This window comes from Mesoplodon densirostris, chromosome 5 (genome assembly GCF_025265405.1).
Source record: "Mesoplodon densirostris isolate mMesDen1 chromosome 5, mMesDen1 primary haplotype, whole genome shotgun sequence".
Taxonomy (NCBI): domain Eukaryota; kingdom Metazoa; phylum Chordata; class Mammalia; order Artiodactyla; family Ziphiidae; genus Mesoplodon; species Mesoplodon densirostris.
This window is the reverse complement of record NC_082665.1, coordinates 49,604,277-49,617,256: the sequence shown is the minus strand read 5'-3', so window position 1 is coordinate 49,617,256 and position 12,980 is coordinate 49,604,277. Positions and strand designations below refer to the sequence as shown.

Genomic DNA, 12,980 nt, shown 5'->3' with positions numbered 1-12,980 from the left:
GTTGGGTCTTTGTTGCTGCATGCAGTTTCTCTAGTTGCAGAGAGCGGGGGCTACTCTTCATTGCGGTGCATGGGCTTCTCATTGCGGTGGCTTCTCTTGTTGAGGAGCATGGGCTCTAGGCACACGGGCTTCAGTAGCTGTGGCTTGCAGGCTCTAGAGCGCAGGCCCAGTAGTTGTGGCGCATGGGCTTAGTTGCTCCGCAGCATGTGGGATCTTCCCGGACCAGGGCTTGAACCCGTGTCCCCTGCATTGACAGGCGGATTCTTAACAACTGCGCCACCAGGGAAGCCCTGAGTGAGGTGTCTTTTTTGAGATAATCAGTTGTGGCCAGGGGAGCAAGATCTGTAAAAATATGGCAGCTTCCATTCAAATCACATGGCTGGAAAAAAGGAAGTATTTCCTTGAAAAGAAAAGCCATCTACACTACAACAGGGAAGTGCTGTAGGAACACTCTTCAAATAAACCCTTTTCTTCTAAGAGGACAAGAAATGAGCTTTATCCCCACGAACCCATTCTTCATTACCCCACTTTTCATTATACAGCCCAATCTCATGACATGCCAAGGGATGTCTTAACTTTTTGTTTAACCAAGACTCAGTTAAATGATATACATTAGTGCCTATGACATGCCCAGCACTGTACCAAATGTTAAATAAATGAACCACCACCTGAAGTTTCATCAATTTTCGATGAAAGGGTAGTTGTTGACATGGCTAAAAGAACATTTAAGAAGGAAAATGCAGTCTGAGACTCAAAAGTAGTCATAAAAAGCCACACCAATGGTACAATTATTTTACTGGGCTCAAACAAACATGGACAACTCTTTTTACTTTCTAAGATTGTTTCTTTTTACAGTAAACAAAATATATTTCCAAAGTTTTACAGATATTTAATTGGAGAAAGATAATACTTGTTAGTTTGGAAAGACAACCTTTAAAAGAAAGAGCAAGTGAATTCCATTCAGGATGAAACAGACTAACAGAACTGTATTCCTAAGTGGTGGTGGTGGGATGAATTGGGAGATTGGGATTGACATTTATACACTAATATGTATAAAATAGATAACTAATAAGAACCTGCTGTATAAAAAATAAAATAAAATTCAAAAAAAAAGAGAAAGAAACAGGAGTGTGAGTATTACCTGTGCTACTTCAGCAGAGGCTTCCTAAAAATTTCAGCTGATTTTGGGAAAAAAAAAACAAACTGTAATCCTAATCCATTTACTTTTTAAGCTATCAAATATTCTCATTCAAGCTACCTTTTCTGTGTCTATCTACAGAGCCTCTTGGAAATGAATTAAGTCTTTGACTTCATTCTGTTGAAAAACTCTTGAGAATGCTGAGAAATATCCAGATAACCAGTATGTTTTCTCCTAGGAACAAACTTCAGAGCCTCTTCCCAACTACCAGTGTTTTTCAGACATAACAAAATACGTATCATTTGATCTAAGGTGAGATTTTTGGTGCCAGTGTCCCACTGCAAATATTTATCTAATGGAAGGCATTCTGTTGCCAGCTTCAGCCGTTTTGCTTTGGCTAGGGATGTGCCTGGCTGCATATTCTTATCAACGAAAGATCCCACTACATAAATTTTGTCATGCTTGAAAGTAGTCATAACGTTGGGAGAATCTGAAGTTAAATATATAATACTGTCCTTTGGAAATAAATCTACATGAGACTTTTCTGTTGCTGTTAAAAGCAATTTGTTCCACTTTTCTCCATAACGTTTAACTAACTCTCTATAGTAGGCACCACCTGTTTTAAGACTGCAGAAATAAATATGGAAAGGATCAACATTTCTTCTGTTCCATCCTTCACTTTCTAAAAGTTGGGAAACAGCATTCTGCAGTTCTTTTGGTTTCATATAGTCGTCATAAGCCATGTCAAAAACCAAAGGTTGTCCAAACTGCATGGCCTGGGCACCCTTCCAGCCCATTGCAATGTCCATATTCCTATCCCAAAGTCGCAGAAACAGAAAGTTTTGCTGTTTATCTTCCTTAGTGGTTTCTGGTAGCTGATCTTTTTTTACTTGTTCTTTTGCTGCTATTTTCATTTCCTTTTTTATTTGCTTGGCTTTTTTCATTTTTTCCTTAACATATAAATATTTTAAATATTTTCTTTTTGACGATTTAGAAACACATTCCATAACGGTTTTGAGCTCTTCTTCACTGATGTGTTCTGGTACTTCTCTGCGAAGCAATCTCCACATCTCAATTAATTCCCTGGTGGCAGCTAGAGGATCTTCATCCTTGCTACTTGAGACTGTTGAAACACCCTCTTCTTGCACACTAGATTTCATTGTAATTTTCCACTTATCCAACTCCAGCTCTTCAGGAGGTGATGTACTCTCCTTATTAGGATAGGACACAGCTGGTATTTTGGAAGACGTGTATCTCTGCAGAGTTGTTGAATATAAAACCCTTCTCTTCCTATGAAGGGTAAATGGCACCAAAACTCTGGCAAAAGGTCTTAAGGTGATACTGACACTCATTTTGAGGAAAACAGGCCTGTAAGAAAAGCCCTATGAAAAAAAATGTAATGAAAAGTTAAAAACCTCTCACATAACTGTGCAAGTATAAATTTGAGATACCAAAATGCAATTGATTTCTGAAACATAAAAGTGGAATCTTAGTCCAACTTATTTTTGCACCATTAATTTTTCTTAGACTCCTGTGCCCTAGAGCCTGTGATCATTCACTAGGCAAAAAGTTCAAAACTTATTTGGGTTCTTATTTTAGATATGAACTTCACTATTGTTTTAGGCAAAAGGATGCCCTGAAGATCCTTTTCAGATTTGTATCTAGGGACCCAGAAGATCAATGTTACCGGATAACAAAGTTATGTACCACTATATGGCTGAGATTATGGTGCTGTATTCTTCTCCACTTTCTACTAAGCCCAGATACAGACCCAAACACAAGATCCTTAACAAGCAATACATGAAGCCAAAGGGCAGAAAAGTTACAGAAAATGGCAACTAGTAAAAAGCACTTAGCAGCTGCTGTTACAATGCCCTTATATGCTTTCAAAACAGAAATATAGAGATCTACTGATTTAAAAAAAAAAATAGGGCTTCCCTGGTGGCGCAGTGGTTGAGAGTCCGCCTGCTGATGCAGGGGACACGGGTTCGTGCCCCGGTCCGGGAAGATCCCACATGCCGCGAAGCGGCTGGGCCCGTGAGCCATGGCCGCTGAGCCTGTGCGTCCGGAGCCTGTGCTCCGCAACGGGAGAGGCCACAACAGTGAGAGGCCCGTGTACCGCAAAAATAAAATAAAATAAAATAAAATAATAAAAATAAAATAAATAAATAAAACCTCCCTTCTCCAATTTAGACTTTACAGCAAATAATGTTATTGCCAAACAAAATATCCAAAATTAGGGCAAATATATATAAGCTCCACAATTTTATCCTAAAGGTCTGGATGTCCACAAAACAATGAAGATACTTAAGGATGTGAAACTAGTGCTAGACTTGAAGCAAAAAAAGGAATTCAACTTTTCACAAAATGCAACTAAAATAGTTGAAAAGTTTCTTCTTCCCTTGGCTTCATTTAATGACGCTGCATGCTCCTGGGTCTCTGACCTGTGCAATGATGCTCAGATCCATTCCCCCCACACCCCCAACACACACAAGGTGGATGTGCTTCTGAGTTCTGTCCTTAGCCCTTTTTTCAATCTAAACATTTTCCCTATGAGCTCTGATCTACCTCCTTGACTTTGATCACCATGTATCAGATGACACTTCAAATGCAACAAACTGAAATCTGTCTCCCTTCCCTTCCCAATCTGCTTCTCCTTCTGCGTTATTTCAGGGAGGGACACTACTACCCATCCATTTGCTGAAGGCAGAAACTGGGAGTCATTTCATAACTGTCCCCTCTCACACCCTCCATTCCTAATTTGAGTTATATTCATTTAGTTTCTAAATACTTCTCTAATCCAGTCACTTCTCTTCAACCTCATTTTCTTATCTTTTTTTTTCTTTTGGAGGCGGGGGGCTGCGCTGCGCAGCTTGCAGGATCTTAATTCCCCGACCAGTGATGGAACCCGGGCCCTCTGCAGTGAGAGCACGGAGTCCCAACCACTGGGCCGCCAGGGAATTCCCTCAACCTCATTTTCTTAATTGTATCTCCTAGCCTCCAGGTTTGCTCTCCCTCATCTCTAAACCATTTGGAGCTACTGCAGATCTGATCAATACACTCACATCATCCTCAATGTGTATTTTTAAACTCACTGCTGCCAGGTTAAAGTCTAAACTTATATATATGGCTTATAAAGTTTTTTCACAAAATCACCATTTGCTTACCTCTTCAGCTACATCTCTAGCTATCTGTCACCTCAAACTTTAGATCAAGTATTTCTATTAGTTCTTTTAGCACCCTGTACTTCTGCACCATACTGCTTGTAACACTGCATTGTAATTGCCTGGCTACTTATTAGCCCCACTATGTGGTAAACTCTATCAGGACAAGGACTGTATTTATAGTAACATCGAACCCAATGTTTGGCAGTATATAGTTCACATTTATCATTCAAGTATTTTTCTTTTTTTTTTTTTTTAAAGTTTTATTTATTTATTTATTTATGGCTGTGTTGGCTCTTCGTTTCTGTGTGAGGGCTTTCTCTAGTTGCGGCAAGTGGGGGCCACTCCTCATCGCGGTGCACGGGCCTCTCACTATCGCGGCCTCTCGTTGCGGAGCACAGGCTCCAGACGCGCAGGCTCAGTATTTGTGGCTCACGGGGCTAGTCGCTCCGCGGCATGCGGGATCCTCCCAGACCAGGGCTCGAACCCCTGTCCCCTGCATTGGCAGGCAGACTCCCAACCACTGCGCCACCAGGGAAGCCCCCATTCAAGTATTTTTCGATTAAATACTCCGGGTCAATGCTTCTCACATTTAAAACAAGTTCAGACACCTTTTAAAGAAAATACAATTTCCTTTAGACTCCTCGAAATATTTAACCGAGAGTTCTCAGCCCCAATACGAGAAACACTGATTTCGGAAAAAGTCTTTTGAGTTTTGTCTTTGTAACTGGTAAATATTTTTAGAGTATCAAAGAAACAAAAGCCCCAAATATTTAAAAGGGGAACAAGGATATCATTTTGGGAAACACTGCTCTCGTCCCAGGTATTGTACTTCTAGTTTATTAAATCACTGGGCTTCCTCTTATCTGTGGGCCTTCTTAGCGCACAAGCTCCAGTATGCGTATGTTAGGTCTCCCGCGTCCTCCCACCTCACCACACACACTGGGAGACAAGAAACCCGCCCGTACCAGGAGTGCAAAGACAGTGGCTCCCGCCGGTGCAAACCACAAGGAACCCCAGAGGACGCAGGATTCTGCCGGGAAATGCTGCCCAGGGATCCGCGATGCACCCAACCCCCAGCTTACTTATCACTCTACACAGTATTCGTCGTTGACCCGAGACCCGCAGCCGGAAATCCCGCCCCCTCCTTCCGGCGCTGCCATATGATGTCACGCCAAAGGGGCAAGCCTTCCGGCCTGGAAAGCAGCACTGTCGTGCAACGCAGGCTGAAAAACATCCACTGACAGTAGCAATACAAAGACCATTGAGACCACATTGTGAGGTTTGGGGGTTGAAGCCAGGTGAGAGTGGGTAAGGAATGAGTGGAATATGAGAAAATGGAGTCATCAAGGTTAAACTTTTTTTTTTTTTTTTTTCTTTTTGCGGTATGCGGGCCTCTCACTGTTGTGGCCTCTCCCGTTGCGGAGCACAGGCTCCGGATGCGCAGGCCCAGCGGCCATGGCTCACGGGCCCAGCCGCTCCGCGGCATATGGGATCCTCCCAGATCGGGGCACGAACCCGTATCCCCTGCATCGGCAGGCGGACTCTCAACCACTGCGCCACCAGGGAGGCCCAAGGTTAAACGTTTTTATGAATCTTGGCAGAGGCTATATTCGGTAGGCTCAGCCTCCGGTGTGGTGTCCAAGAAATTTTTGTTATTTTTACTGTGCCTGGGAGAGACTTGACCAGCTGATAGGATTGTTAGCAAGGGAATAAGGAAAGAAAGGATGAGAAGGGTGAACTTCCTCAGAAGATTGAAAGAGATGGGGTTCAGAGGACAGATGGAGGGAACTGGTCTTGGATAGGAGGAGGAAATACCACTTCCTTTGTAACAGGAAGAAGGGAAGAAACTTAGGTGGGGATGGAAGCCAGTTTGTAGATATGGCACTTGTAATTTGAGAGTTCCCATTTCTGTGAAAGAGGTAGTCTGCTGAGAATCTCTGGAGAGCAAAGAATGGGAGAAGGTTTGAAATTGTTACGAAGAGTGAATGTGACACACTCAGTGATGGAGAAGTTTTTCACATATTGCTGTATAAGGAAGTCATTCTGGCTTATACGTGGTTCTGCCTGAACTTTGTGTGAACTAAAACACAGCCTGACTTATGTCCTGTCAAACACTTATACAGCACATCTACTTTAACCATTAAGATAAAGAATGTCCTCTTCGAAGATAAGGATAAATAGCTCTCTTCCTGTGGCATCCATTAACACTTTCTTGAAGATAAGCTTCCCTTCCCAGACACCAGGATTATGCTGTCTCATTGAATACATACTAATCTGTCTCTTTTGAAACCTTGAAGGAATGTACCCCTGTCATGTTTGATGTATGTTCTTTGTTTTAATAATACGGTTTGAAACTGCTGAAAACCGTGCTTCAATGGAGCAGATCCTTGGAGCTGCTGAGAGGCTGCCTCCCAGGCTATAGTCCTCAGTTTGGTTCTAATAAAACTCTTTTCTATTCCTTATTATAGTTTGATTGTTGATTATTTGTGTCAACAATAGAAGCAGAAAGTAGAATTGTGTTTACCAGGGGCTAGGAGGGTGGTGGTGAAAACAAGGGGTTGTTTAGTGGGTATAAAAGTTTCAGTTTTGCAAGGTGAAAAAGTTCTGGAAATCTGTTGCACAACAGCACGAATATACTTAACACTACTGAGCTTAAAAATTGTTAATATGGTAAACTTATGTGTTTCTTAAAATCACAATTAAAAAAAGAAAGAATGAAGTGTGAGCTGACTAGGGAATGACAGTCATGTTGTTAGGCAGTGTTTATGGTCTAATTCAGTTTGGGGGTCATGAATTTATAGTGATATCAGTCTATCTTATATGATCCCTCCCCCCATTTTGCCAACACTGCTAAGTGCTAAGAGGTCCAGGTACAATTAAGTTTATAGAAGGGAAATGGGGTAAAGTTGTTAAAGATATTGGCATCAGAGTTGCTGCACGAGTGGTCTACAGAGCCTCAGGTGCATAATGAGAGGCCAGTACAGTAATGATAGAACATGGGATGAGAGACTGATAGAAAGTAAATACACAACTGGCCAGAGGTTTCAAAGGAGATGAGAAACAGGTTAGTAGGTGTAATTGAGTAAGCAAACTGAACTGATAGGACATTGCAGAAGAGTCAGCTATCATCTGCTTTTGTGAATGTTGTGGAAATGCCAAGATTCAGGCCATGACCACAAGAGTGTGCGGCAGGAGTACAGGGGGATGGGTCATGAGAGATCATCTAGGAATCACAGTCAGGGTGTAATTATGGTATTGTTTTTGCTTCAAAACTCAATTTTGTACTCGGTATTTAGTAGCATTTGAAGTTTCTCTTTTCCTTTTGGTGTAGGCATATCTGTCCTATGGTTTGCTAAAATTAGGGAGGCCTCTCCTTTCTGGGCCAGATACTATTTTGATTTTTAAAAATTTAATGAGATGAAAGTTTTAGGACATTTGAAAGCCAGAATCCAAACAAAAGAATTTTCTGTCCTTTCATGCCTTGCAAAATTCATCGCTATGCAATACCTTGGCCACTCCTCTCTCAGCCTGAAGGTGGTGTCTTCTATTATCTAATTGTTCTATGATTTAGGAACTGGGATGTATTATTTGGGAAATACAACTAAAAACAAGATCTCTCCCAACTCAGAAATCCTCTCCACAAAGGTAGTAGAGAAAGAAAACACTTATTTTTGAACAAGCATTAAACCAGAATGTGGTGGGCATCACAGGCAATCTGCAGAAGAGATTGTGAAGACAGAAAGGGGAATCTCATCCCCTTATATAGCCAGATACACCCCATCACATATGTGTTTTCAAAGTAAACAATAAATAGTCCTCAAGTAAGAGAACCTGAGAGCATATTTTTCATGCATAGTTCATCCTAACTTTACCATGGTAATTGGGGAGGTCACTTTTGTTAGTTAATTGGCTTTATCCAGAGAAAAAACAAACGTCATCTTTCTGACAGGACATAGTTTTGCTAACTGGAGAAAGGCGTCCACCAGAGTTAGGCTCGTGCCCTCTCACAAGAACTGTGAGATAGGGGAGCTATCTTCCTTGACCTCTGCATTTCAGAAAAATGGCTTCCGGGCTTCCCTGGTGGTGCAGTGTTTAAGAATCTGCCTGCCAATGCAGGGGACACGGGTTCGAGCCCTAGTCCGAGAAGATTCCCACATGCCGCGGAGCAACTAAGCCCGTGCGCCACAACTACTGAGCCTGTGCTCTAGAGTCCGTGAGCCACAACTACTGAGCCCACGTGCCACAACTACTGAAGTCCATGTGCCTAGGGCCTGTGCTCTGCAACAAGAGAAGCCACCGCAATGACAAGCCCATGCACTGCAACAAAGAGTAGCCCCCGCTGGCTGCAACTAGAGAAAAGCCCTCGTGCAGCAATGAAGACCCAATGCAGCCAAAAATAAATAAAATTTAAAAAAAATCAGTAGCCCTGAAAAAATTATATTATATATATAAAAATGGCGTCCAGGTTCTTGAAGAAACATTCCTGAGTGGTGAGATTGGCAGGAGACTTATTTAGCCATTATAATTTAGCCATTATAAATATTTACATACATTTGAAAAGGATGAAGAAAGAAATTCTGAAAGAAAAGGGAAAGGGGGAGAAACGCCTTCCTTTATTTTCAACGAGGAGAATTACACCTCTTACTGTTAATTTGTATTTGCCCTTAAATTATGTGGTAGAATCGGGAAGTATTGGTCTTGAAAGGTAAGTGAGACACACCACTTCCTTTCCTACAGGAGGGAAAGACAAATGTGTCAGTGCACTTGGATCTTTGGGACCGTAAAACATGAATTCAGTCAACAAACCCCTTTTGTTGCTTTCCTCAGGGGAGGAACTTTGGTCCAGATGATAATCCAGATGATAATCCATCATAACTTTTACCTCACATGAGATAGACTTAACGTTATTACCTCCCTGGCCACCCCTAATCTTCCTAACAGTGGTTCACAAAGTGTGATCCCCAGAACAGCAGCATCAGTATCACCTAGGAACTAGTTAAAAGACAAATTTTGGGGCCCCACCTACCAATTCTACTGAATCAGAAACTTTGGCAGTGATACCTAGCAGTCTTTAAGACCTCCAGGTTATCCTGATGTACTTTAAAGTTAGAGAACTGCTGCTTTTGAAGAAGCATTGAAAAGGAAGTAAGAGAATTTCTTGCTGTCTTTTTTTTTTTTCTTTCTTTTTGCGGTATGCGGGCCTCTCACTGTTGTGGCCTCTCCCGTTGCGGAGCACAGGCTCCGGATGCGCAGACCCAGCGGCCATGGCTCACGGGCCCAGCCGCTCCGCGGCATATGGGATCCTCCCAGACCGGGGCACGAACCCGTATCCCCTGCATCGGCAGGCGGACTCTCAACCACTGTGCCACCAGGGAGGCCCTCTTGCAGTCTTCTTTAACAGAGACTTCCCACAGCAAATTCACAATATGTTCTTTTTTTCTTTGTTAAAATTTAATATGTTTAGTCTGGTATTGGGAAGTGACACACAAATCTTGGTGTACTTCGCTTACAATGATCATAGCCTATTACCTCTATTTTCCACAAGAAGGGAAAAAGTTATCACATACTGATGTCAGAAAGTCTTAGGATTTTCCTGCAGTCCTCCCTTATCAGTCTCTTCTCTATCAGGACACATGTCTGGTCTGCAGCTTATAGCCAAAAATCTGGAGATACCCTTTTTTGACTTCAAGCTGCAAAAATAGAGCAACATCGGAAGTCAGAGTAAGGGAATAGTTTAGGGTGACCCTAGGAGAGAAAATTAAAATAAACTTTATTTTCAACACAAGTATTTGTGGCAAAAATTCTGATGTCTTGCAGAGAAAGAGGAAACCAGTTTCTAAATACACAGCTGTTTATCAAAACAAGAAAAAGTTTAAAATAGGATAAAAATGCTCCCAGACCAAGATAATCTTATAAGCAACAATTGAGTTGAGCTGCTATACCGTTATTTCAGTTGGCATCATTTCTGATGTGATAGTCTAAAATATGTCTCCAAATTCTTTGACACTCTCTCATGAGGTGGAGTCTAATTCCTCTTCCTTTGAACTTAGTGACTCATGTCCAACAAATAGGAAAAAAGTAGACCAGTATGCAATTTCAGAGAGTAGGTCATAAAAGGCGGTGTAGTTTCTGGCTTGCTTATTCACCTGGATGATTCATCCTGTGGGAAGCTGGCTGCCATGTTGTGAGGACATTCAAGTGACAAAGACTGTCCTTGACCAGACTTTAGTTAGGCTCTTCTGAGCCCTTTCCTGGGATTAGTCCTTGACCTTGACCTTCTGTGAGATTGCATAGGTCAATCTTAGCAAGAATTCTGCTAAGTCATCCCCCAACCTTGATATCTTATCAAGTTTCTCACTCCTCACTCTTCATATCTAAGCCCTTGTCCTGCCTTTAGCAAGAATCTCTCTACCCTTGAGGTCTCCTCTTAGTTTTCCATCCACTGATATCCCCACTCTGCTTCTTGGCTATAAATTCCTAGCTATCTTTATTGTTTTGGAGTTGAGCCTGATCTCTCTTCCCTATTGCAATGTCCCTAACTGCAATAGTCTTGAGTAAAGTCTTCCTTACCATTTTAACAAGTGTCAGGTTAATTTTTTAATAGAAGCAGCCTATGGAAGAAGTCCATGTAGCGAGTTACTGAGGCCTCCTACCAAAGCCAGCCCAACTTTAGATCACTGCAGCTTCAGTCAGTCTTTTTTTAAAAAATAAATAAATTTATTTATTTATTTATGGCCACCTTGGGTCTTCGTTGCTGCGCGTGGGCTTTCTCTAGTTGCGGCGAGCCGGCATCACTCTTCATTGCGGTGCGTGGGCTTCTCATTGCGGTGGGCTTCAGTAGTTGTAGCACGCAGGCTCAGTAGTTGTGGCGCGTGGGCTTACTTGCTCTGCGGCATGTGGGATCTTCCTGGACCTAGGGCTCAAACCCGTGTCCCCTGCATTGGCAGGTGGATTCTCAACCACTGTGCCACCAGGAAAGCCCTTCAGACAGTCTTGAGTGCTCTTCTGAGGGATCCTGAACCAGAATCACCCAGGTAATCGCTCCTGAATTCCTGACCAACAGAAGCTGTGAGATAATAAATGTTTGTTGTTTTAAGTCACCAAGTTTTGGGGGTAATCTAATATGTAGCAATAGATAACTAATACACCTGACTACCACATTAAATAGTAAATTGGGGGTTATGAGAAACATCAACGTTCAGTTAGTTAAATATAAGACAAAATAGTTTTTATGGCAACACTTTTTTTTTTTTTTTACTTTTTTGGTGCTTTTCACGGTAACTGCATTAAATACATTCTAGATAGACTATCTGTGTTGGTAGAGACTTCTAAAGCTCATCTTATTTACACAATGGGAAATGCAGGCTGGGAGAGAGTAACTGGTTTATCCAATGCTAGGAGTCATTTATTTATTTATTTATTTTTAATTTTTGGCTGCACCTCATGGCTTTCGGGATCTTAGTTCCTCGACCAGGGATTGATCCCAGGCCTGAGGCAGTGAAAGCGCCAAGTCCTAACCAATAGACTGCCAGGGGATTCCCCCTGGGGGTCATTTAAAATCTGCATATCCTGATTTACAATTCAGTGCTTTTTATTTTTTTTCATTATGCCACTCAAGACATGGTGCAGAAAGAGAAATTTGAGATATTATGTCTATGCTGTTAAGGAATTGTCCTAGTCTGTTCGGGCTGCTATAACAGAGTATCATAGACTGGGAGGCTTAGACAACAAATATTTATTTCTCACAGTTCTAGACACTGGGAAGTCCATGATCGAGGCACCAGAAGATTCAGTGTCTGGTGAAGGCCTGCTTCCTGCTTCATAGATGGCTGTGTTCTCACTGTGTCTCACATTGTAGAAGGGAGTTTTCTGGGGTTTCTTTCATAAAAGTACTAATCCCATTCGTGAGGGCTCTACCCTCATGACCTAATCACCTCCCAAACACCTCACCTCCTAATACCATCACATTGGGGATTAAGATCTCACCATGAATTTTGGCGGGGACACAAACATTCAGTCCATAACAGGAATTATAGTGTATACTAGGTTAAAAAAACACTAGGAGGGACTTCCCTGGCGGTCCAGTGGTTGAGAATCCACGCTTCCACTGCAGGGGGCACAGGTTTAAACCCCGGTTGGGGAACTAAGATCCCGCATGCCACACGGAGCAGACAAAAAACAAAAAACAAAAACCCCAAAACTAGGAATAAGAACACTAGGAAGACACTAGAAAGAGCTATGTACAGAAAAGTTTGTCCTATTAGATATGGCAGAGTCCGTTTTTCAAATGTAACATCTATAAGATGTTATGGAAAAGCCCAATCAAACTTCTTGGCCAACTCAATATTATACATAAATAGAGATGCAACAAGGATTTATTGTATATAGCACAGGGAATTATATTCAATATCTTGTAATAATCTATGATGGAATATAATCCTCCAAAAAACTGAATCATTTTACTGTATACCTAATACTAACACAATGCTGTAAATCAACTACGCTTCAATTGAAAAAAAGTATTAAGCATTTCTCAAACTACTGCCAAGATTATTTTGGTCTCCTGGATTCCAAGCTTGTTCTCCTTCTAATCTATTCTCTAAACTGCAATCGGGATATTCTTTATAAAATGTAAATCTGATAATATTCTCCTGTCTAAAACCATCCAATGGCTT

The 12,980-nt window shown here is 41.8% G+C and overlaps 1 protein-coding gene across 1 annotated transcript; it reads right to left on the bottom strand.

Moving 5' to 3' along the window:
- Positions 1-702: 702 nt before the first annotated feature.
- On the bottom strand, positions 703-5,396 carry TRMT10C (tRNA methyltransferase 10C, mitochondrial RNase P subunit). Its single transcript, XM_060099822.1, has 2 exons — positions 5,271-5,396; positions 703-2,520 (listed from the first exon to the last, which is right to left on the bottom strand). The coding sequence occupies exon 2, from the start codon at positions 2,488-2,490 to the stop codon at positions 1,297-1,299; it is 1,194 nt and encodes a 397-aa protein (XP_059955805.1). The 5' UTR covers positions 2,491-2,520; positions 5,271-5,396; the 3' UTR covers positions 703-1,296.
- Between the last annotated feature and the right edge of the window lie 7,584 nt (positions 5,397-12,980).